This window comes from Echiichthys vipera, assembly GCF_963691815.1.
Source record: "Echiichthys vipera genome assembly, chromosome: 7".
NCBI lineage: Eukaryota > Metazoa > Chordata > Actinopteri > Perciformes > Trachinidae > Echiichthys > Echiichthys vipera.
In genome coordinates this window covers 13,807,440-13,833,545 of record NC_139832.1, presented here as the reverse complement: position 1 = coordinate 13,833,545, position 26,106 = coordinate 13,807,440, and the positions used below count along the sequence as shown (strand labels likewise).

General features: G+C 41.0%; 4 protein-coding genes across 4 annotated transcripts; 1 reads left to right on the top strand and 3 right to left on the bottom strand.

Annotated features, from left to right (window-relative positions):
• Nucleotides 1-1,849: 1,849 nt before the first annotated feature.
• On the top strand, nt 1,850-8,117 carry ighmbp2 (immunoglobulin mu DNA binding protein 2). Its single transcript, XM_083916923.1, has 16 exons — nt 1,850-1,976; nt 2,938-3,020; nt 3,130-3,299; nt 3,392-3,587; nt 3,676-3,773; nt 3,955-4,118; nt 4,359-4,559; nt 4,640-4,787; nt 4,877-5,051; nt 5,539-5,721; nt 5,819-5,937; nt 6,024-6,118; nt 6,362-6,485; nt 6,585-7,415; nt 7,510-7,709; nt 7,900-8,117. The coding sequence occupies exons 2-16, from the start codon at nt 2,944-2,946 to the stop codon at nt 8,095-8,097; spliced, it is 2,979 nt and encodes a 992-aa protein (XP_083773049.1). The 5' UTR covers nt 1,850-1,976; nt 2,938-2,943; the 3' UTR covers nt 8,098-8,117.
• A 167-nt stretch (nt 8,118-8,284) lies between these two features.
• On the bottom strand, nt 8,285-12,837 carry LOC310949449 (zinc-binding protein A33-like). Its single transcript, XM_083916924.1, has 6 exons — nt 12,423-12,837; nt 12,003-12,098; nt 11,128-11,358; nt 9,499-9,521; nt 9,302-9,420; nt 8,285-8,845 (listed from the first exon to the last, which is right to left on the bottom strand). Exons 1-6 carry the CDS (start codon nt 12,810-12,812, stop codon nt 8,286-8,288), a joined length of 1,419 nt encoding a protein of 472 aa, XP_083773050.1. The 5' UTR covers nt 12,813-12,837; the 3' UTR covers nt 8,285.
• A 285-nt stretch (nt 12,838-13,122) lies between these two features.
• On the bottom strand, nt 13,123-20,160 carry rapsn (receptor-associated protein of the synapse, 43kD). Its single transcript, XM_083915986.1, has 8 exons — nt 19,557-20,160; nt 18,632-18,970; nt 17,849-18,007; nt 16,408-16,506; nt 16,131-16,253; nt 15,947-16,000; nt 15,422-15,621; nt 13,123-15,199 (listed from the first exon to the last, which is right to left on the bottom strand). The coding sequence occupies exons 1-8, from the start codon at nt 19,779-19,781 to the stop codon at nt 15,127-15,129; spliced, it is 1,272 nt and encodes a 423-aa protein (XP_083772112.1). The 5' UTR covers nt 19,782-20,160; the 3' UTR covers nt 13,123-15,126.
• A 1,277-nt stretch (nt 20,161-21,437) lies between these two features.
• Nucleotides 21,438-25,461, bottom strand: kbtbd4 (kelch repeat and BTB (POZ) domain containing 4). The gene is made up of 5 exons (XM_083916295.1): nt 25,417-25,461; nt 23,054-23,528; nt 22,832-22,973; nt 22,501-22,607; nt 21,438-22,403 (listed from the first exon to the last, which is right to left on the bottom strand). Exons 2-5 carry the CDS (start codon nt 23,513-23,515, stop codon nt 21,543-21,545), a joined length of 1,572 nt encoding a protein of 523 aa, XP_083772421.1. The 5' UTR covers nt 23,516-23,528; nt 25,417-25,461; the 3' UTR covers nt 21,438-21,542.
• Nucleotides 25,462-26,106: the final 645 nt, after the last annotated feature.

Sequence of the window (26,106 nt, the reverse complement as noted above, 5' to 3'; positions counted from 1 at the left end):
TCAGTACGGTACAGTACAATTTTAAACAATTATACATAAATCCATGCATTTTTGAATGTTATAGTGAGTCCCTCAGGCTGTGGCAGGTAGATACATATTTAGCTGCCAGAGGAGCTGCTGTCCCTTATTTTATTATTATTATCTTGTCACAGTAGAGGCGTGGAGATTAGCCTCTGTGGGAATGTTAGTTAATTTACCCCCCGGCCAGATGTGTGTGTGTGTGTGTGTGTGTGTGTGTGTTTGCGTGTGTGTGTGTGTGTGTGTGTGTGTGTGTGTGTGTGTGTGTCTGTGTGTGTGTGTGTGTGTGTGCAAGCCTGTGTAGATATGAAAGGAGAAGCAGGGAGGAGAGGGGTTGTCGTACATGTGGTCTAGTGTAAATGGATTGCACATTTCCAGCAGTAGGTCAGCGGAGGATGTGCTGTGGTTTCATGAGAGGAAGACACTTCAGAGACAGTTCATCTCAGGTCACCTCAGATATTCTCAGTTTTGTTTTTTTAAATATTGAACATGACATTGAGATGAATTATGAGATCATTTTTCATGTCATGTCACTTTTTTTTTAAGTTTAGACTATCAAAGGAGAAGTGGCAGAATCTGACCGTTATCCTTTGCTGTTAAACTGTTTCATCAAACAGGAGCAACATGATGTGGGGTTTATTATAAAGAATGAATTAGAGATTTACGAGGCAAGCGTGAACATGTGTTTCCACTCTGTGCCCGATATTCTCACAGCTGAACAAAATGTCCCATACATTTTTACTTGGTTCTCCACATCTCCACTTAAAGCAGGACGAACGTCACATGTTTGTAAACCAGAACTGATGAGTCCAGGCTGTTTTAGTTCAGTTGTACCAGAGAAGTTGAAACAGTCTGAAAAGAAAAAATCATACATTTATTTAACTAAGGAAAAATCTTAAATGGTTTGTATAATTTAAAATGGATATTACTGAACTATGCCCCGTGTTTTTGTTTGCACATTAAATACAATTACTACATAATTAAAATATGTAATAAAGAAGACATTCACATAATTAGACCTTGCCTAAAAACAAAGACACAGTCATTTTAGATACTATACAAAGTACTCCTCCAACATCACTGTCTTTACCAATTAGAGCTACACTCTAATTGGTAACTGTGCAAGAACAAAACAGTGTGAAAATGATCGATTTAACAAAATGTTATATATATTTTTATACCACACACACTCGCTCCCTCTCCTCTCCACTACCACGACTATGCGACTGGCAGAGCATGGATCATTTCTGAATATTTATAAACATATAGGGTTCGGCTCTTGTTTTTTTTAGTGCTTTAAATGGAAGTGTGTCTGTTTGACTTGTATTTAGATGTGTCCAAAATGTCATCTCTCTCCCACTGACCTAATTGTATTGATACTATTGATTTATATGTGTTTTAATTTTCTCTGAGTGTGTGTGTGTGTGCTTGCGTGTGTTTGTGTGTGTGTGTGTGTGTGTGTGTGTGTGTGTGCGTGCGTGCGTGTGTTTGTGTGTGTGTGTGTGTGTGTGTGAGAGAGAGAGAGAGAAAGAGAGAGAGTGAGTGAGAGAGAGATTTATGTATTCATGTATGAAATATAGCCTATTAATACTCTATAAATGATTTCTCTTGTTGTGTTTATATTTATAGTGTTTGCAAAACACCTATCATACATCACATATATCATATATCAGAATATTCTATTACTGTTAATCCCACTGTGAATATTAAAATACGCTGAACCGTGTCCTGTCCTTACACTGAGTGGAGCGGGCGACCGGGCCAAGATGGCGGCTCCACCGCTCGTCAGCGCCAATAGGCCCAACGTTCGATGAGGCGTCTACTCTTTATGTCTATGCTGTGGTGTACTGCTAATGCCATAGGAAACATTACCAGGATAGTAACCACGTTGTCCCGCATGGTTAAGACCGGTTTATTCTGCTGTCACTGGTGTCTGTTCAGATAACTGACATTAACGGGTGAGTGTCATTCGTGCTAACTGCAGCTAAAGTCAACAGCAATGTGGTTAGCATAGCAAGCTAACATGTCAGCATCTCTGGAAACTGTCTTCATGAAGTGTGAACATATATTTAAACTACTACGTTAAGCTGTATCCCACTAAAGTTTCCTCATCTATATAATGGTAATGCATAGGTGGCAAAACATAGGGCTGTAACAAGATTAAATATATTAAAATATGTGTGTAAGATATGTGTGTAACAGAAGTACTCAGAGCTTTTACTTAAGTAAATACTAATACCACACTGTAGACATACTCCGTTAGTATAAGGTAAAAGTACTAATACCACACTGTAGACATACTCCGTTAGTATAAGGTAAAAGTACTAATACCACACTGTAGACATACTCAGTTAGTATAAGGTAAAAGTACTAATACCACACTGTAGACATACTCAGTTAGTATAAGGTAAAAGTACTAATACCACACTGTAGACATACTCTGTTAGTATAAGGTAAAAGTACTAATACCACACTGTAGACATACTCTGTTAGTATAAAGTAAAAGTAATAATACCACACTGTAGACATACTCTGTTAGTATAAAGTAAAAGTGTTTGCATCAAAATGTACTTTAAGTACAAAAAGTAGTCATTATGCAGCTGATAAAGCTTGGGCTAATTGCATTCACTTTATATTCTGCTGCGTAGCTTAATCTATAACAATATATGTTATAGATTTGTTGATAATATCTTGTGTTAATAATCTGAATCTGTGAAGTAATAAGTAACTAAAGTCGCAGAGTAAATGAAGTGGAGTATTAAATACAGTATTTCCTCTGAAATGCAGTGGAGTAGGAGCAGAATAACAGCAGTTAGTAAGTAGGACCTATTATGCTTTTTCTGTAGCTTAAGTGAAGAAGTACTGTCATGTTGTTTTGGATCTGTGCTGTAACACTGATCATCTTTTCGGTCTTTGTAGTGAGTAATGGCGGTTGAACAATTTGTGTCAAAGACACTCGAGCTTCTACAGGAGGAAAGGGAGGCTGAAATAGAGGAGAACAGGTGTGTAAACTAACATACAGAGCCGACACTTCCCGTAATGGCATGGTAGCGCCTCCCTGACTTATTGTTAACAATTTTCTCTATAAAATGACTTGTTTTGTGACCTCAGGATATGGCAGGAGAACATCTCTCTCAAGGATCTTCAAAATAAAGGAGTTTGCCTGCTGAAATTACAGATAGGAAGTCAGTCCACAGGCCTGTACGGTCGCACAGTTGTCATCCTCGAACCAAGAAAGCATCTTGGTTTCACATCTCTGCCAAGTAACAGCTTCGGACCTGGTGAGATGGACGAATATAACGTGATCTGTGGGTTTCTTTGTGACTTTAGGTTCATATTTTGCTCAATGAGCCATTTATGTCTTTTGTTACAGGGGACATAGTTGGCTTGTATGACACTGGCGAATGCACTGCAGCCTCACAAATCGGCACAGGGATAGTGACGAGGGTCAGCCAAGCTTCTATAAGTGTGGCCTTTGATGATTCAAAGGATGGCCTCAGCTTTGATACAGATGCTCTTCATAACCTCTTGAAGCTGGCGAATGATGTCACATACAAACGGATGAAAAAGTCAGTGACATCTGTAATGTAAGACAGATAAAAGTGGCTTATGCAACCTTGAAACAACATATTTTCTCTGTGTGTTTCGTTGTTGCAGTGCCTTGAATACATTAAATGGATACAGAAATGGACCAGCTGCCAATCTGATAAACGTTCTTTTTGGAGACACAAAACCTTCTTCTCAGTCACAGCCAAGTAAGTGGCGCTTAACAAACCAAATATTCTTAAAAGATGGTTGCTCTATGAAACTGTGTTTGTCGGTAACTTATTACACAAGTATGCAACATACGGTTTACACTGATCTCCAAACCTTACAAATCAGCATGAATCATACAATACACAGATTAATACTGGGATTTCTATTATCTTTCATCAGTTGGAGTTGAATTCTTTAACCTGAACCTGGATGATTCCCAGAGAGAAGCTGTGTCCTTTACTCTGTCTCAGAGAGAATTGGCTGTGATTCATGGACCACCAGGCACTGGGAAAACCACCACAGTAGTGGAGATCATCCTGCAAGCAGTCAAACAAGGCCAAAAGGTGACATACAACAGGTTTTTCAGACCCTGATGAAGCTGATAAGCGTTGGCCTAAGCTGTTGCCATTAGGCTTGAAATATAAACTTATATAATTTCACTCGGCATGCCTTGATTTTTTTTCCTTGTTTTGTTATTTTATGTTCAGCAAAACTTCCAGGACTTATTGTCTTAAGGCCATAAGGTGATTTTTATTAACTCGTCCACTGTTTTTTTTTCATATCTGGATTCTGTGTTTGTGCAGGTACTGTGCTGTGCTCCCTCTAACGTGGCTGTGGATAATTTAGTGGAAAGGTTAGCCCGGTGCAAGGCAAAGGTCCTGAGGCTGGGTCACCCCGCCAGACTGCTGGAGTCTATACAGAAACATTCACTGGATGCCATCCTAGCTCAGAGTGACAACGCAAACATCATTGCTGACATCCGTAAAGACATCGATAAAGCATTTGTAAGTATTTTAGTTCGTCCTCCTGCTAACCAGTTTTGCCATCTTGACTGATTTGTAATATTCTTTTGTATTTTTTCAAGATGGGAATGAAGAAGAGGCCTGAAAAAGGAGAGAGGGTGAACTTCAGAAGGGAAATAGGGGAGCTAAGAAAAGAACTGAAAACCAGGGAAGCGACAGCCATCGCCCAGATCCTAAAAAGTGCTGATGTTGTGTTATCAACCAATACAGGTCAGTAAAGGCCTCGTGTGAAGAAAATGTACTTCAGTCGTTGCAGTGATGATGAAAGGCAATCAGAGAGCACTTGTCTGCGTCTGCAGGTGCTTGTAGTGACGGCCCCCTGAAGTTCCTGCCTGCAGAGCATTTTGATTGGGTGGTGATAGACGAGTGCGCTCAGGCCCTGGAGAGCAGCTGCTGGATCGCCCTGCTCAGAGCACGCAAGTGCATTCTGGCTGGAGACTACAAGCAGTTACCACCTACTATCAAATCACAAGGGTAAAAAACAGGCATTCCTCTTTTTATGCATTGATATATAAATAACTCATGAAAATATATATATATATATATAGTTGAAACAGTATCCTAAAGCCCCTGAAACATGATTTAAAATATGAAGTATTTTTGTATTGCCATTAAATATTCATGGTTAAATAGAAACTATCAGAGTTAACGTTTGGAAAAACAGCTTAAGACTCATAAACTCTGTGTGGGTGTGGTTTGGTCAGACTTTGACAGTGCTGGCTCCAACGGCAAAATCTAATAACAGCTCTCATCACATTTTGATTCAAATATAAACCATGTGAAACCAGTGAGAAGAGCACAGACAGAAACACAGAAATATCTCCTGAAAGAAAGACAACTGTTCTAACTGTTGGGAGAAAAGCGCGTGTTCTCTTCACAACCCCATCAGTCGTCGTTTTGTCATTTTCAGGAATCTTTTTTTATAGTTTGCTGCACATTGTTCTCTTTTTGTGCTCCTCAGGGCCGCATCAAAAGGCTTGTCCCTCAGTCTAATGGAGAGACTCATCCAGATGTATGGAGACTCAGTGGTCCGCATGCTAACCGTCCAATACCGCATGAACAGTGCAATCATGGACTGGGCCTCCAAAGAGATGTACCAGGGAAGACTAACAGCCCACAGCTCTGTGGAGAGACACTTGTTAAAGTGAGTGGAGCTCAGGGATGTCAAGTGTCTCACTTTTGTATTTCAGTGAAGGATGACTCATTAAGATGCTTAAATAATTATGTCTTTGATGCAAAAGAGATCTACCAGGAGTCGCCTGTGTCGAAGAGACCAGCACACCACTTCTTCTTATTGACACTGCGGGCAGCGGTCTGAGTGAGATGGAGGTCACAGATGAGCAGTCTAAAGGCAATCAAGGTTAGTATTTTTTATTGTAAAAAACAAACATGATTTCAATTTTATAATAGTTGTGGGATTTAAGCATGTGTTTACTTTATCCTCAGGTGAAGTAGACATCGTTGAACTGCACATAAAGGCCTTGACCGAAGCTGGCCTTAAAGCTAAAGACATTGCTGTTATTGCTCCGTACAATCTACAAGTAAGTCACTAATTGTAGGAACTGTAAAAATATCATAACTCAGCAGCAACTGTACTGTCATGGCAATAATGCAAAACTTTGTTACTTTTTTCTTGATTAAACAATCTACATTTTCACACTTATGAAAACAAAACCATCAAAACAGAAAATTGGAAACTGATAAACTAGAAAACTAAAGGGACATCAAAAGATCCAACAGTTGTGTCTCTAAAATTAGTTTTTAATGTTTTTGTTTCTCTTAAGGTCGATCTTCTGCGTCAGAAACTCTCTGCAAGGCATCCGGAGCTGGAGATAAAGTCAGTGGATGGATTTCAGGGCAGAGAGAAAGAGGCCGTGGTGTTGTCGTTAGTTCGGTCCAACAGAAAGGGTATTTTATTTTGCTGTGAAGTCGTGTCTTTTTTTTCTGCTGCACTATGAACGTTGGCAGCATTAATTTATTGTTTTTATTAATTTTTTAACTTTTAAGGGGAAGTTGGATTTCTGGCAGAGGACAGAAGGATTAATGTGGCTGTTACACGCGCGAGACGTCACATCGCTGTTGTGTGCGACACTCAAACTGTCCAGAATCACGCTTTCCTGAAGTCCCTGATCAATCACATGACTGAGTTTGGCGAGGTCAGAACAGCATTTGAGTACATCCAAGACATTGTGCCACAGAACTACACCCGCGACCATAAAGACACAAAGGCTAATGCGTCTGCCAGCAGCTCCACATCCACCAAACAGACGGGTAAAAATCAGCCTCCCAGCAGGGTCAAGCAACAGCAAAAGAAGCCCAGTTGTAGCAGCAGTAACGAAAGTAGTAGTGGTGCAGGGAAGCACATAAAGTTCAGCGCATCAGCACTGACGGAGGAAGAGCAGAAGAAGAACCGATATGCTGAGATCAGAGCGCAGGTGGAGAGCTTTCTGAAGGACTCAAATCCGAGTGAACTACAGTTCCCATCATCGTTTAACTCTCATGACCGCCTGCTGGTCCACCAGATCGCTGAGGAACTGGGCCTGGTGCATGAGAGTAAAGGCGAGGGGAAAGACAGGTGTATCACTGTCACCAGGCCCCTGGTGTCAACCCTTTCTGAGGAGCCAGCAAAAGCAGAAGAAAAAGAAGAAACTCCGGTAAAAGAACCAGTCCCAAATCCTCAAGGAGAGCCAGTGTTTCAACCTGCATTAGACCTGAAAAGTCTACATTTGGAGCGCATGAAGAGGGAGCGGCAGAAGAGGGAAGAAAATGCTCAACAAAAAAAGCAACAGAACAACATCCCACCAGCTCAGGCCCAGTCATCAAAGAAGTCAGCTAAAGGTTTGTCGTAGAAACTTGATTTTGAAGAGTTATTTGAACCTGTCTGCTGCGATTTATTTTTGCATCAATTCATCTCTTACCGTTTCTCTCACAGGAAAGAGCCAGATGAAAGCAGGCGCTTGCGGCATCGCTGCTGCCGCCGCCCTGGATGATGACTTTGACACACTTATCAACGCTGTCAAGAAGGCTGACAGTGTGTGCAGTTTTGTCAAGTGTAAAGCTTCTGTGCTGACACTTGGACAGCTTTGCCTGTTCTGTAACAGGCAGTATTGTCTCAGTCATCATATACCGGAGGTAAGACAGGATTGGACCCCAAACAAATAGGAGTTTTCATGTGTATTTTTTTATTAGGCTATTGAAAATACATTGACATTACCAGGAAAGTATTCCTAAAAGTCTGTGTTGATATTCCACCATAAGTGACAGCTTAAATGTAGGAAATTGTGGTTGCTATCTGATTGTCATGTTGTAAACCCCTCTTTAGGTTCACGGCTGTGGAGATAAAGCCAAGTCTCATGCTCGGATGAGAATAAGCAAAGAAGGCGTTCTTTACGCCGGGAGTGGGAAGAAAGACAAATCCATGGACCCCAATAAGAAAGCCTATCTTCAAAGGAAACTGGACTCTAAACTGAAAGATATGTCATCACAGAGGAAACCAAAAAGCAAAGAGAACAACAGTTAATGAGAACAAATCAGCTCTATATATTAACATAACAGGAGATGTTGTTCTGAACCAGTCTCTTTGTCTCTTTTCATCAAATACACAGTATGTTGCCTTCAATGGATAAAATATACAATTTGCTGCTGAATTCAAATGCAACTTGTTATCTTTTGTGTCAGTTGTAACTGCTGTAACACACACGACAAAGTCTAGCACATCGTGGCTACATACACTGTCACTGTCACAGGACAGATTGTCAGGGGGCTGGAGTTTTTCTCCTCTTCATACAATCCAGGGGAGAAGTAGGGGAAAATCTTCTCCGTAAATCTGTCTTTAAATGCGTGTATTGTGGTCGAATCAGCAGCGTCCATGAAAACGACCTTTCCTTTGTCATAGTCCAGCTGTACAGTAATCTTCTCAGGCTTCTGCTTCAACACAAGCTTGGTGCGAGGCGAGGTCTGAGCCCAGTATGAGTCTCCATCGCACAGGCCGATCACCCAGAAACCCTCGCTTGGGTTGAGGAAGACCGCACTCTTCCTTTGGATGGACTCTTGGGCCACTCCGATGTACCAGTTGTTGCCCTGGCCCACCTCCACGGTCCAGGTGTGTTTGCCGGATGTGAAGCCGGTCGCTCCCAGCACACACAGCCGGCTGGTGCAGCGCTCAGGGTTGTCAGGGAGGAGCTGCTTCCTGCTGTATTGTACACGGGTCAGCTCTTCAGAGAACTTTAAGTTGGATTGGGCTGTGTTTGGATCCAGAGTGATGGGAACTGAAAGTATAAGCACAATTCAGTACAATGGAAATACTTCATAATTTACCTTTAAGCCAGGGGCCTAACAGGAAAAGTACACACATCAAAGTATATTTTCCATCTCACCTCGACAGTAAGCTGCAGAGAAAGCTCTAACAGCACTAGCACTGATGACAGAACGTAATTCCCCCGATAACTACCACACGTGAACATAAAGTGGCTCTGTATGCATTACAGGGAGACCCGTCCCTACTGTGTCTCTGAATGGCTATCCAGGCATCAGCTAGATTACGCTGGTTATGAAGCTTGTTAGGGGCTCACTGTTTGATGCAGTAGTGAATTAAATGTAAGCTATCAAAAGTATTTAAGTCACGTTCAAGGGTCACACAAAATGTTTCTGAAGGCCGCCATTGGCCCACGGGCCACACTGTGAGAAACTACATGTATGCTTTATGCAAGTGTCTGTTCACCCACCACATGTGACGATGTCGGCCATCTTCTTCCAAACTCCAAACCCAAGTAGTCCCAGATGCTGTGCAGAGTTTATCAGGATATCTCTGATACAGCCTGGCTCTCGAATGTTGCATTTGGCCCTGAAACATGACGTAGTTACATCATTGTCTTATGGAGAAAGTCAGTGGTAATTGTGACAGATCATAAGTTATGCATACCTTTTCTTTGTCTGCCTGTAGTCCTTAAGTTACAGAAGGAAAGTAAAGAAATACATCTCATTTACAAAATGTGAGGGGTGCAGTATTACACATCACATGTAGGTGTAAGGTGTTTGGAAATCAACGCTGATGAAAAAAACAAGAGGAGCACACCGACTCTAAAGCACAAATATATCTAGACGGACAAGGGTGATAAACTTCAAAACTGAACATTTCAAGAAATACACAATGAATACTCAACAATACGTCAAATACATCAAGTGCAAACATGAAGGGAAACATTAACATACTTTACATGACAGAAATCTTCACTCAAAGATGTATCATATTTGTGTCCATTACTTTGGTTTATGACCAAATACCTGCAAAATTAATGATGTTAACATCCGCTGTACTTTGTGCTAGTTAGCAAATGTTTACCTGCTAACATACTGAACTAAGATGGTGAACATGGTCAATTTATATATATATGTGCTAAACATTAACATGTTAACGTTATACCTGAGTGTGTGCATGCCGGTGTTAGCATGTAGCTCAAAGCACAGGGAAGTGTACCTATGTTCCCCGACCCTTTTTTTTTCCAAAAAGGGTCTTATGATTTAATTCATTTTGTTAGGGTTAGGGTCAGGGTTAGGGGGTAGTGTTAGGTTCTACATAGGCCTATTTGCCTGATTGTGGAATAAATAACAGACCGGGGAACATAGGACCCTTTCTGTGAAAACAGAGGAGAAGGTCTTCTGTTCCCCGGTCACATACAAGGCGGTGTTAGCGTGTCTGTAGACACTTTTAGGGTCTTTTTATTTTAACACACATGTATGTAATTGCCAAGACTGTTTTCAAGTTACACCTAAAATAGCGAATATCTTAATTCTAAATAAGTTTACTAAAAATTTTCATATTCAGATTCGGACACCAAGAAGTTTGTGCAGGATTTTCCTTTCATGTAACTTACAACAATTTTGGACACTTTGTTTAAATATTCATTCATTCATTCATCTTCAACCGCTTATCCCGGGGTCGGGGTCGCGGGGGGTGCTGGAGCCGATCCCAGCTGACATTGGGCGTGAGGCGGGGGAACACCCTGGACAGGACGCCAGTCTATCGCAGGACACATAGAGACGAACAGAGACAGACAACCATTCACACCTACGGGCAATTTTAGAGTCATCAATTAACCTAACACATGCATGTCTTTGGATTGTGGGAGGAAACCGGAGAACCCGGAGAAAACCCATGCAGACATGGGGAGAACATGCAAACTCCACACAGAAAGGCCCAGGCCGGGATGCGAAGCTGGAACCTTCTTGCTGTTCTAACCACTACACCACCGTGTAGCCTCTTTGTTTAAATATATTTGAGATATTTTTAATATGCTTGATCAGTCCAAACGGGCGTTCATAGTTTTCATTGCGCACTTAATTAATTGCTCATTGAGGTGTTTGTCAGCCTGGGCCACACCTGAGAGAGCACATTAGCCTCTTGGTGCATGCATTAGGGTGTGGTCACCTGTTTTAAACATTTTGACATTTAGAAGAGGGAATGACATTTTTCCAAGACATTTGGGTTTGTGCTCTTCAGTGTGTAGCTCTTAAATGTCCACATTGTTGTGTAACCTGGCAGTGAATGTACCTGTAGAAAGGGTAAGTCCTTCGCTCTGAGGGCCGTCTCGATATCACCGATGGTGGAAGAGAGGGTTTTGATCTGGCCCTTGATGTTTTCCAGCTTCTCACACATCACCTGGGTCTTAATTTCTTCCTCCTGTTTGAGCACCTTCAGTCTACTGTTCTCCTCCTCCTTAAGGAACAGGTGCAGCTTCGAGAACGCCTCCTTTATCACTCCCTCACTTTGATATGCTTGGCTCTGCAAGGTTGAGAGCTGATTACTTTTGGCAGGACACCAGAGGAATGTTTGAAGGATTGTTTTCTCTCTGGGCTGAAACTGAATTTAACGAGTGACGCTAAGACTTGGCAAATAATATAAAAATGTCTCGTATATTCTTTCTATTAGGGCCCGACCGATATGGGTTCTTTGAGAGTGATACCAATACCAACTTTGGAGGGGAAAAATTCACAGACTACCAACATGGAGGCTGATCAATCTTTGAGCTAGAATGAAAACAGACCTTTTCAATGTGGACTGCAGCGATTTGACACTGATATAACAATGCAAAGTTACTCAGAAGGTTACGTTATGTTCATTTTGCACTACATAAAATAATAAATAAAAGAAAAGAACATACTTTCCACTTTTCATGTATGTAATTCACACAGGAGTATACAAAAATGATATACTAATAATTATTAATTTATTGAATTAGCAGAAAACATGCTACATTGTGATATATATTATATAGAGATGTGAAATGATCTGTATCGGCATAGAAGATTTGGGCAGTCTTTAGTGACTCTAACGTTAAGAATTATAAAATGTCCAACAGTTCATAAATAGTGAAATATAGTACATTATAAGTAGAGGTACAACAAAACTCAATGAATAACTTTTACCTGTATATAGGTTTTAGTTTCCTCCCACTGCTCCTTGGTCTTGTTTAGTATTCTGAGCTTTTTCCTCAAAGACTCCAGCGTGGAGGAAACTTCTGTCTGAAATGTCAAAAAAAAGAATTAAACTCTCAAGGTGAAACAATGGATCTATTAGTCGATAGACAACTTCAATTTGCTGTTTTTCTGTGCTTGTGTCATTGTAAACTACAGTTTCTATTTTCAGTTTTAAAAAGTTGGGGAAATTGTGATGGACACATTTTATAGAATAAATGAAATCAACTGAGAAAAAAATTAATTGCTCATAAAAAACTTTATTAAATACGTTTCTATGCCTGAATGAACTATAACCACAGCATAGCAATAGATGTTTGCCCTCACAGGTAGGACTGTGTGTTTCCCTGAGTGGATGTGCTTTTATTTTACCTTCTTCTGTTGGGCAGCCTCCTCCACTGGGCAGCACTCGTGAACTTTGTGCTGTTTTGATGATTGGCAGATGACACAGATGGGCTCTTCGTCATTCTGACAAAAAATCTTCAGCCTCTCGTTGTGAAGAGGACAAACCTCTTGACTCCTGCTGCTCCTTTGCACTTGATACTCGTCCGCAGCTATCTTTAGTTGCAAATTGATAGGAGGCCTCCCAGGGACAGACACAGCGCGACACACAGGACATTCCCGACATCCTTTCCATTCCCAGAATTCCTGTAAACAAACTCTGCAAATATTGTGGCCACATTTGAGGAGAACAGGAAGGGAATAGATCTCAGAGCATTGAGGACAAAGCAAGTCCTCTTCAGAGAATGAAACGGCTGCCATCAACCTGAAGTGTTGTAAAGTGAGGTGACAGGAGAACTTCCTTCCTGCCCCTTCCTGTGTTGTGACTGCAGGCAGTACAACCCTCAACACTTGGGTGAAACTTCTACAAATGCTGGCAAACTAGTACGACTGGTTAAATATGCATGATGTATTCCACGTACTATACTTCTAAACACACCGACATTTACTTTCAGTTTGAAAATTAGCAACATAAGATAACATAGAATTTTAGAATGAAACATCAAATAGTCAGCAACAAATAGTCAATAGCAGCACTAAGATCACAGGCATATAATCACTTTCACTGTGCTTTATTTTTCATAATGACATGTTTCCATATTCGACATAGTAACATGGTTTGACTCAATGCATAAATATATTAACAATGCATTTAAGTCAGACTCTAAACCATGGATATATCAACATGATGTCTAGAAAAACATAACAATTCTACATGTATTTAAATGTCGTGTTATTACTGCATTAATCCTCTGAGGAGGGCAAAGCTTAGAGGCAAAAACAGAGGTAGTTTAAACCGTTCAAGGTGAGTGGCTGCGCTGTCTGTGAAATCTTCCTTATACCCCAGAACCAAGAATAAAGAGTTTTACATTTACTGTGCAACAGATAGACAGTGAAGCAACATCAGTTTGGATGCAGGGGCCTCAAACAAGAACCAGGCGCTGTTCAGAAGTTGAGGTCAAGTAGTGATGTGTGAGAAATTTAAGTGCTTGTGCAGTAAAAGTTAAATGTGTTGGTCTCTCTCTTCTCATGCTTTCCACCTATTCACATGTTGTATAAAGAGAGAAATGTTTTAAAGCGACAGTATTGTTTATCCCTTACATTTGATTTAAATATAAATGTTTCAGAAAAAGTTCATCGTATTTGTGGAAATTATGTTTCCTGTTTTGACCATAAAATTTAACCAGTTTGGCATCAATGTTTTTAAGAGTATTTTTGTAAACTACAACTACAGTTTTACTCAAATTTAGTAGAAGTAGTTTACATGCTTTTGTAATTGTATATGAAAAAAAACAATGATTTTGATTCGCATGGCTTCCCCCCCAAATCTCAATATGTCTAAAATAAACTGAACAAATATATAAGGAATATGAATGATATAAGCCACTGAATATTAAGAAATACTATAATAAACAATCCTGAAATAAGTAAATACAGTTACATGAATACATAATCGGATGTAATCCTTTGTTGCTCGGCATTTTAAATCAAACATGCAACATTAACTGTGATTATTTTTTGGCTTTCTCTCTCAAAACCACCTTCAAATTACAATGCCTCTGCAAGTAAATAATCTCAATCTGGCTACTGACGTTTTACAGATTAATTAATATTTACATACGATTACAGATATGAAAACACTACATTAAAACATACTCCATCGCCTCTAGATAGTTATCTGACAAGTGTGTGGTTGGTCAAAGAAGATCCTTTCCCAATAGGTTCTCCACAGTGTTTGTCCTTAAATTACAACAATATTATGTTGACGTCAGAATTAAGAGAAAAACACGGACAGCAAATGAATTTGTATGAACACAGTGTGTGCTGATCAGGCTCCTTAGATCTCCATGAATAAAGGAAAAAAACAGCTGCATGAACCTGTTCTGTAAAGACATACTAGTATTTGAATGGTTAAGAGATTTTTGCTCGTTTTAGGTATTACAAAACTCCTAAAATAAAGCAAACCTTTAAAACAAATTAACATTATGTACATGAATACAATAATAAATATACCATGTATGAAATCAGAAATGGCTCTGTGTTCTGATAAAAAAAAAAAAGTCAGAGAACTGTTGATTAAAGAAAAAGTGGATGTTGTGTAAAAGGTAGAATGAACAACAAATCCCGCGAGCTCACTAAAGACAATTTCTTCTTGGCTTTATGAAACAACTAATGCATAAAATAGCAGATACACATTACAAATGCTCTTTGGACGGTCCATATTCCTCTAGATTTAAATTCTGCAACAAAAAGGCCAGTCACCAGAGACAACGTAGGCTCTTTCTCCTTCAGCTTATATTGAAATGTAACACTGTCAGTTATACCTCATCAGTCAGCCGTAACTCGCAGACTGATGTCTGTTAATAAGATGGATGCCTCGATTGTGTCCACAGAGCCGCCGCGCTCTGTGACATCCTGGGTTCAGGTCAGCGTCCTCTTCACAGAGCAGTGGATTATTCTTCCTCAAATATCTTCAGCGCATCCCGAGGCTGCCTGCTTCTCTCAGATGAGTCAGGAGCCGGTGAGGCTTCAACGCTGTGTCTGCAGATCCAACGCACAAACACAGTCTCAACAATCACACAAATCCAGGTTTCATGGAGGACTTGAAACATTTAGGACAACCCTTCGTCCCGTTTGTCTGCAGACACCTGAAAGGATAAAACAACAGAGTGTCAGCAGTGTTATCTGTTGGCCTGTAAACATGTTAGAATAAAGAATATTAATGAGTAGATTCCTGTGCTGTGTTCACCAGTCTGAATAAAGTCTACACCACCCCAGATACTTAGATACAAAGTCATGTATGAATAACATTAAAATAAAAGTCAAAGTCATTTGTCCTATCTCTAAACTGTACGTGTCAAAACACCCACTTGAGATGGAAAATATGGGAACAGGGTAAGGCCTGCAGTTTTTGGTCCCTGTCCCCGATGGACTCTCCGCACATGCCGCAGTAGAGCTCCAGCTCCTCGACACACTGCAGGAACTTCACCACCTGCTCTCTGAGCTCGTCCTGCTGCCCCCGGGTTCGATAAACCCCTTCACACAGGCAGTGCACCTTCAGCGCGCACAGCTTCAAATCAGAGGAAAAAAAAGACTTTCAATGTGACGTGTAGACTCTTGTCATACCAGCTTGTATGTGCAGGGCTGCAACTAAAAATTACTAGTCTACTATAACTTCCCTTGAGGTTGACATCCTAAAATGTCTTGTTTTGTCTAACCAATAGTCACAAACCCCAAGGATATTCAGTTTATCATGTATGACAAAGCAATATGTGGCATTTTTGCTTTAAAAAAACATACAAACAAAATGGTTATTCGGTTATCAAAAAAGGACTTACTGACTAATCGATCGTTGCAGCTCTGTTTGTACTTGTGTCCCGTGTAATGTCACTTACCTTGTTTCCCATCCCATCTGCTAATTCCTGTGCTCGCTGCAAAGAATCAAGAGCCTGAAACATAAACAGTGAAGCAGTCTGCGTCATCATTTCCATGCAAGTAATCATTTTGAGAAACGATAAAACAGTTAATGTTACAAAGACTGTGATATTTGAACTGAGATTTACATTTAATAATAGGTACCTTGTCAAATTCTTTCTGCAGAAGCCAACACTTTGCGACTCCCAGGTAGACTTGTGATTGTCCGAGACGGTTTCCAATCTCAGTCATGATACCCAGTGCAGACTCGTAGCGAGGGAATGCTTTCTAGATGGACGAAGAGAATTACCAAGATGAAGCTCGCCATATACATGGCGACAATATAAGAAATAAATGAAATATTTGGGCACAAAAATATATAAACTGAAAGATCATATCTTATTTTTAACCCGACAAGTGTGCAAAAACGGTGGCACCTTACATCAACGTCACGCCTGCAGCGGTGTATGTCTGCAAAGTTTAGTAAGCACAGAGCCTGCAGAGGACGGTCACCGTGCTGCAGAGCAATCTTCATAGATTCCTGTTGAAGTGTGAGACCGAGGTTTTAGAGTCTGACCTGTGATACCAAAACTAATCTAATGATAGGAAATTATCAAAAACTTATTTTAGATATTTGGAAATTGGACTTTTAAGTTAGTGGGCTGTATTATCAGCAGATACATTGACAATAAATGGCAGTATTAAACTTTACAGTGAAATGCAGTGTTCATACAGCTTTATGAGCAAAATTCAACACTTTTCATGCAAAAATGCAGCTCTGAAAAAAAATAAAGTGTACACAATGAATTTATCCACAGCAATCAATGCATATTGACACCTTGTTTATTTTACCAGCTGTTCATATTAACTTTGATTGTATGTTTTGTTTTCGATCATGATTATTTAGTGCTTGATCATTTCCGCAGTAAGGGATCAACAGAGGATTTATCTACAGCAGAAACATACTGTATATCACGACAGGATCAATTCATTTCAAATATTAAAAGAGTGATTGTGCAGATGAAACACTAAATTATGTTTTTCAAATTCAAGCATATTCCTAACCTTGAAAATGGTTACATTTTTAAAGTGTTTTCCAAACTTTCCAGACTTTGTACGATCCCTGAATGTCTATCTTTCTTGAAATAAAGTCTTATTATGGATGATAATATTTATTTGGGTGCATTTAATAATAAAAAACTAACATTTTGTAGATGAGAGCATTAAGCAGAAAGTTGCTTATAATGAAAATACGTTTGAATTCTGAAACTGACTGGCATCTTTTATCAAACTGCTTTTACAGATAGCATTATTTCATTTAGCAGTTTCAGTATATATTCAAATGAAATGAGACTCGATGTGAAAACGTGACATGTCGTTGTTTCACCTTCAGGACTCCTCTTCTACTCTGGTATTCTAAATATGACAACATGTGTAAATTGTTTGTCTAAATACATTTGGCAAATGTAATAAATCTGAAATACATCCTGCTGTCTTGTTACCTTACTTTTAAACTCCAAGGCAATGACATCAAGTTATTTTTCACCCTCGGTACATAATTAGAACAGAGTAAAGACTAAAGCCACCCTCTTCATTAACACTTTAAACCAGCGCCTCTTGTGAGCATATTTTTGTCGAGGTCTAAGGCCCGGTACAACAGAACAACTGGCGCTCGCACCTGTCAAGCAGCACAACATCTACTGTATCTGCAGCTCCGACATCAAAACAGCCAAAGACATCAGGGGACAGAGACAAAAACTGTGACATTCTCCACAAGTCATACAAGTCTTGCCTTTGTGTGTGTGTGTGTGTGTGTTTGTGTGTCGGGGGGGGTCCTGTCTCTGAGGACGGTCATCTTGTGCTGGACCGTTATAAAACAATACCTCACAGCACTCCATGGCGTCTGGCAGGCGCTCCAGTTTCCTGTAGGCGACAGACATGTGGTACTGGCTCATGGCTCGATACTTGAGGCTCCAGCCCTTGCCATAGTCATTGACGAGCTCAGCTGCCTTGCAGGGGAAGAACAGGGCTTTTTCATAGTCCTGTTGGCAGAGGTTTTTGATGAGTAAGATCTTGTCCACGAATGACAGTGTCTAAGGCAAACAGCCTATTTAGATACTACTGACATGGACCTTTTGGTTTGCAATTCCTTTGACCTTTTAGTGTTTTAGAAAATATCAATTGTTTTCATTAAATAATGTGACATGTGAGTACATTCTTCCAACACTTCCTCCAAACCCCATTGAGACCAAACTTTCCCAGCCGGGGATCACTCATACAAATCTGACGTCTGAAGGGGACTACATAAGCCCCCAGCAGCCAGCCTGTTTCACGGTGCCCAGCCCCACATGAGCTAACCTTTGATGCTCTGCGGTGTTATCATACTGCTGGCAACATCAGTACTGATTGCACAATGTCACACGTGCAATCCAATGAACCTTTCACCCAAATAAAATACCTGAGGAGTCAGCGACGATAGGATAGGAAGTCTTTCTTTTTGTTTTTCACAGAAAAGTAAAGGTTCTTATTCAGACTCCTCGTATTATCATATGTGATGATGATGATGATGAGTGAAAATGTAATGCAGAGCAAAGACAAGTAAAAGCATTAAAATGATAAGGAGATTAAAAAGCTTTCAGAACAATCAAATCTCATTAGATGTATACCTTAAGGTGGACATAGATGTTTCCCAGACTGCAGCAGACTCTGCATTCCAGCATCTTGTCGTCGTTGTTGTGTGCGTAGCGCAGGGCCTTTTCGTAGCTCTCCAAAGCTTTCTGGAAGACGCTGAGGCCCAGGAAGGCGTTGCCCAGGCTAAGACATACTTGGCCGTTGAGCTGCAGACTGACGGTGGTACCCTGCATGTTCAAGCAGGTCTTACAGTAGGACACTGTTTTCTGGAAGTCACACAGCTTCTCGTTGCTGCGCGCCAAGTTCAGGTAGCCCTCTGTCAGGTAGTCCGGGTCCTCCATTTCTCTGGCTGTGTCGATTTGATCTAGAGCGTACTGCGAACAGAGCGAGAGGAGATGAAGAACTTTGCATTGCAAATTGTGAATAAAGTCAAATAGATAGTAAATAAAATAAATAATAGGATACATTTATTCACACACATGAAGCCTCTACTTTAAAAGTCCTCATTAAAGCAGAGCGAAAGAGAGTGGGTGCTGCTTGAGTAAAGATGGTTATGTCAACAAGACACCCAGCACTGATACTCGGGTTGCAGGACACTTATTTACTCTGCACCGTGTGGAAGCCACAAATTAACCCATGCTTCTCAAGATCACTGTAAATGGAACCAACCAGGGTGAACTTTGCCCTCTTCTTGTTCAATAATCACCAGGGTGTTGTAGAAATGTTAAAATGTTACTACAGCAGGAACTGTGAGGCTCCTCAGCAGATGTGTTGACATAAAATCGATTGGATAGTCGGTGACACACACAAAATATGATCACACAGTAGTAAAAATGTGAGAAATGTCCTAACATGAATTATTTAAACCAAGTGACAATACAAATAACAAGAGTAGGACACAGATTAGTTGTATTTGGTCACAGATATTATATGTAGCATACTGTTCTTTGTTCAGCTTACCTTGAGCATATCTTTATATTTTCCCATTTCTGAGTGAGCCGTGATCAGGCACCCCAACACCCGAAACTTCCCTCCAGGATCTGAGGTCTTCTCCAGCACTTTTGTCCAGACATGCAGGGCTTTGTCCGTCTGATTGGACTGATACAACCTCAGGCCCTTCTCTATTTGCTGCTTGGTTTGGTCCTGGCCCATCTCTGGTACAAGGCGCCTCATAAAAATATTCATTCGTTTAGGCCATGCAATTTCAGTGAGGCAGCAAGAAAGTAGATCCTTGCCATACACAGAACAACTCCAAAGAAGATCCCTTGAAGATGATCCTCTGTGAGGGTCGCTGCCAGTAGGCCTACCAGATCCCGCTCTCTCAGCTCCGGCTGTGCTGAGATGGAGAGGAAACTGGATCCAACAGAGTAAAACGGCAACACACGAAGATCATTATCACCAGTCGCTTCGTGGAGAGCTGGAGGACTAGAAAAATACCGTGCCCGTGTAACCCTGCAACGATCCCCTCTCACCATCAAGTGTTTAAAAATTCTTCCTCAGATTTCTTGCTTGAAAAATGCCAAAGAAACACGTTTCCCCCGCGGACTGTGAGCAGTGATATCCCAGAATATCTACTCCCTCCACACCCCAGCGAAAGGAATTCTCAGCACCCCATCCAGCCCCCCTCCACCTTCCTCCTACTGCTGGCGCTACAGCAGATGGCCTTGTCACTCTAGACCATGTGTCCCTTCAGGAATTTTGTCCTGCCCTCACCAAGCAGTCCCAAGGTCACTACAGCTCCTGGCGATCTACCTTCGCACTAAGCACTCACTCACTAAACTACACATTTTTACGTTACAACCCTCTGGAGCATCTAAACACACATCGACAAATCAATCTCACCAAACTCACGTGGGACTAGATATCGGGGCTATAAACAGCATCATTGCCAAACATTAAGGGACTGCATGTCTGATGGTGCTTGTAGTGGCCGTCAGTTCCTATTGGGAGTTCTTATAGAGGCTCATATGTTCCCCCAGAAACCCCCACCCCTCATCTTGGCGTCAGCAACTGATGCTTAGAATAGTTCACAAAGTCTGACATGTTACTGGGCTTGGGTTTCAGCTGCACAGCCTCCTGCAACACATCAATGGGATCAAAGTTTTGGCCTCTCTGTAGTAGCTTTTCTCTCCTTCAGCTCCTCCTTTTCCCCCCACAAGGACAAAACAGGCACCTTTACCAACTCTCCATTCACAAGATGCATTACCAGTCCAAAGATAAATACTGTTAGGAGGCATGTCTTTGTTGTGGCAAAGCTACACAGCAACAAAGCAAACAATTTCCAAATGCATAGCTGTATAATTGCAAGAACGAAGGCTCCTAAATCCCTTGTAATAAAGACAGTTAAAGAATAAAAGGGCCATATATATTACAATAAACAGGGACAGCTTGGGCTACAGCAATATATTGGACATTTCTGTTAACAGTTTTACTTGAACATGTACGTTGTACATCAAAATATACAATCTCAAGACAAGAAACTGTGAAAAATAAAAAAAAGTTAGAAAACATCCTGTTATCATGTTTATGCACATTTGACATCTGAAGATATTTAACCTACAACATCTTGATACATTTATTAATGTACGATATACCGAAAGATGTCGAGTAATTACACTGAGGTTGTTCATGCGCGTCAATAAACAAGCAGTGCACAGGAAACAATGTCGATTAGTCCATCACTGATTACGGCATCACTACAAATGATTTGACTTCTCAGCTGAAGGATTCACAATGACACCCACTGGAATAACACAAGCAAGTGACACACACACTGCTGAAGTCTGAATGGAATGAGTGACACAGAAACCAGCTGAGTAAATACATTTAGAGCAGGTCTACTCGCAGGATGTCTGAACCATGAAGTCATGGTAAGTTATCCAACAGTCTTCCCTGATTGTCCGCGGCGGCTGTGGAGGACCACAGTGTGAACATCCAGAGGACAGTTTAGGCCAAAACAAACTGCCAGTTTGTGAGGAGGATTTTTATACCTCTGATAACGGAGACGACAGATGTGGCCGGGTTGAACTTCAACGTGTTTGCGTCACCTTTCTTACATTTGTCCCTGAAGACGTATATGCAGCCGTTACAGCTGGCCACCTTCCACAATGAAGGAACGCAGCTCCACACCTCGGGGAAGCGCAGGCGGGTGAAGCTCTCGAGCAGAGGGTTGTAGCACACCAGGGAGTCTCCCTCTGCTACGATGAAGATCACGTCCATGTGGACCGCGGCGTGCATGCAGCCTGCGAACGGCAGCATGTATGGTTTAATCTGGCACTTCTGGGAGGCGGTGTCAAAGCACTGAATCAGTCGAGATGGCTTGGTAAAAAAGTCCATGTCATTCTCCTCTCCTCCAAGCAGGTAGATGGTACCTCCCAGGTTAACGCCAGCAGCCCCGGAAACTGCGGTATCCAGCTGGCTGGTCTCTGTCCACATGTTGTCCTTCACTGTGTAGTAGATGACAGCGTTAGAGAGTGTGTCCTGCAACGTCTTGCCTCCTAGTGAGTAGATGGCGTCCTCGGTGGAGACAGAGACCATGGTGTGATGGAGGCGGTCTCTGGGCAGCGGGGCGCAGCGCTCCCAGTCCATGGTGTGCATGTTGCACTTCCACATGCGGCGAGGGATGGACCCCCCGACCACATACAGGTCGCCTCCGTGTTTACACGCCGCGGTGATCTGATGGCATAAACTGTTCTGGCCACTCACGCTGATCGAGTCGTCCTCGTCACAGTGAAGGGACACAGCCAGGGAGTGAGTCCGCGCCTCCTCTTTACCAATCAGGTAAATATGGACGTTCTCACCGATTTCCTATGGACGTGCAAGGTAAAGAGATCATCAGAGATACAACTAAATGCAACAGACATAAAACCAGAGTATGTTTCAGCTCTAGATTAGAGAATGTTACCTTGAGATTTTCCTGGAGGATACAAGAAAACTCCTCTCTCTCCACCTTGTTGTGGTTTATCCACGACTCGATGGCGACTGTTGGATTCTGGGAGCTCGGAACTCCATCTACCAAACCAGGGACATATGTGATCAATAACCATTCAGCTACCAGGACGCCCCACAAAATGTGTATTTAATAGGACTGTAACTGCATATTTTAGCTAATTACAAAAAATGTATAATGTCATCACTGCTAGACATTATGATTTGACTAGCTGTAGTGTAAATAATACACACTTCACTGTTTTGGACATCACGGCACATAGTGATAGGACCGTGATGGGTCATACCTTTGATGATGTCCAAGAGCAGACAGAGAGGCAGATTAAGAAATTCTTCAGTCTGATGTAGCTGGGCCAGGTGGATTTTAGCACAATGCTTGGCTGCAGTATACAACTCCTGGTCACTGTGTCTGTCTGCAAGCCACATAACCTGAGCAAAAACAGGTAATCATTACACTGATACTAAACTATTGTGACTAAGTAGCAGAGGACTCTGAAACACTGAATCACCTGCAGGCAGTTCTTGACCTCTACTGTCCGTGAGAGAAAGCGCGAGCATTCCTCAAACAGTGCAGTCAGCTGGTACATATCTGCCATCTCATAAGTGTCCTGAAGCTCCTCCACCCTCAGTTTTATCGTGCCGTGATAGATGTAGTCGATAAGCAGCTGAAAGACGGTGGCGCCAACATCCTTTAGCTCAATTGAGCGGTTGTGGGACTCTTTGAGGTTGGAGGTGAACATGGTGCGGAAGTAACTGCTCTGTGCCGAGAGCACTAGTCGGTGCAGGTGAAACTCTTTGTTGTCCACGGTGATGGTGACATCAGCGAACAGCCCATCCTCCAGACACAGGTCCATGATGCTCTTCACCACCCGGCTGGAGTGGGAGCGGTCAGTGAAGGTGTATCCTAGGAAGTAGTTCTCCTCTCCCACAGAGCCCCCGACACTGAGGCCCCCCTCCTCACTGGACTCCATCTTTGCTGCTTGCCTGACAAACAGTATAGAATCCGTTTGCACTCAGTTGCCAGTGTGAAAAACATGCCTGGCTAAAACTAATGCAGTCTAATACTATATCCTGCTTTCATTAAAGACCCCCTCCAATCAAAAATGTGATTTTCTCATGTTTATGTCAGCTAAAATGTCCAACCTTGACTAAACTGACTTTTATCTGTGAAGTTTCTCACTAGAGAGGTGCTTTCACATTCCTCTACTGAAAGGGGAGATGTCTGTGCACTTCCCTAACATCTGAGATTCAAAGGTACCCTACACAAGCTACATTTGGTATGTCACAGATTCGAAAGCCAATTGCTGTCTAATATAATCTGCAAAAGCCGGGATAAGAAACGAAACCTCTAGAGCAGAGTGGCCTTGTCAGTACAGAGCGAAAATACATCATCATCATAGTTGTGTCAGTCACTGCCAGTAACAAGCTAACAAATTAAAGAGGCTAACTACACTTAGCATTCGGATACGTCTCTTTGTTGCTGATTTAAGTGCACAACAGACTCCTCATCTGACACTGCGTCTGGGTCTGACTCAGGCTCAAACATGTACGGCTGAAACGGGCATCCTCTAACGCTAGCCATCTTGACGCGCACTGCTCTTTCACCCGTCAACCTAGCATGAGGCCAGATCCAGAATTTCTCAATGAGGCAGAAAAGTAAATGTGCTTCCAGACCCTTTTTTAGAGTTTTTTGTTTACTTTTCATGTGGCTTACCCACATTAAACAAAAGAGTATTTTTACATACTCAATGATATGATATGATACTAATGATGATATAAAACTAGACATTGTCTTAGATTGTGTATATCTGCATCTGTTTATATATATGTTCTAATATTTGCCTTTAAATACTTAGTCATTATATCCACATTACTAAAGATTATTCAGGGAAAATCTCAGGGTGTAAATAATCAGTGAAAGCACAAATAGTCAATCATACACTACCATTGCAATATCAAGGTTTGGTAAAGAATATCGTGATATTTGATTTTCTCCATTATCGCCGAGCCCTACTGTTGGGTGTTCGTAATGGTGACAGAGTCAAACACTTTTTGGCCTTTTTGTATCCAATTTCTTTTTAAGTATCAGCCAATAAATATAAAAACACAATATATCTGAAATAGCCAATATCTGAAATTAACTTACCAACCAATTAACTTATATTTCAAGGGTGAGTACACAAATAGCACCACCCACTAGCCTTTTGTTGTACAACTTTGAGCGAATTTTCTCCACTCAACAGCCAAAAAAAAAACAATGGTATTGTATTGAGTAATAACCATAATAGCCAATTAGCCGGTGATCAAAAAAGCTAATTTGCACACTGCTTGAAGGCGTTTCTAATCCTTTTTTAAACAAAATATTACATACCTATCAACTCACAACAAATACAGCCTCAAAAATGACCATACAGTTGAATCAACACCTTCCTGAACTAGTTTTGACAAAAGAATCTAAATAAACCCATTATAACCTTCATGAAGGTATGATATTTTACATGACAGCTTTATTAAACTGCATTAGTTTTAACTAATAATAATAAGAACAACAATAATAATAATAGCTTATAAAATTAATTAAACGTTTGAGGTTATCGTTATATTTTGCAAACAAAAGCTTGGTTAAATTGTCATTAGCTGAAATTATAATTTAAAAATAAATATATAACATCTTCAGAGGCTCACACACACAGGTGTGTGATGGGGAGAAGCTAACGTTAGCCACGTTAGCATCCACAGCAGCTAGCTGGCTAACGGTCTATCGAGTCGTTATTCAACCGTGATACCGTGAATGTAAAGTTATAACCAGGACTTTAAATGTGACAAAAGAGCCGTAACTCTTTTAAATGACCAGTAAATCAATCGTGCTTACCTTTATATTCCCTTCACTTTATCACCCAGGAGCAGCTGAACTCTTCACCGGAAGTAAACAAACTTCAGCATCAGTCAGATCCAGAAAGAGTCGCGTGAGTCAACTGGTGCTGCTGCCTCCATGTGGCGGAGCTGCGTTACTACAACTGTCATTCTGGAAATACTTTATGACAAAACAACAAACAATTAATGTAAGATTTCAGATTTCAGATGTATTTAAAATAGGGACAGTGCATATTAATAAACATTACATTTAAATATGCAAGATTATAGCCTGTAGCTCATTTCCATCTTCAGTCCCTTTAGCAGGTTGATGTTAATAAACAAGGTAAACACTTCGAAGTGAGAAAAAAAACAGCATAATAATAATAATAATAATAATAATAATAATAATAATAATAATAATAATAATAATAATAATTAGAGATGCATCGGTCCAGTTTTTTTGATACCGATACCTGGGCTGAGCTATAGGCCGATACCGATCCTACTGTTGAATGAATGAACCGTATACCTCCTTGCCATGTGACTGAAATAAATAACACTTCCATGTAAAGTGCACTGCAAACAGATATTTTAAAATGTAGTATAAAACCCTAACCGCTGTTGTAAAGATAGAATTGAAGTGACTAGATCACTGTTACTGTATTGCTGTTTATGATATTAATTAAAAAAGAAATGACTGGCTCAG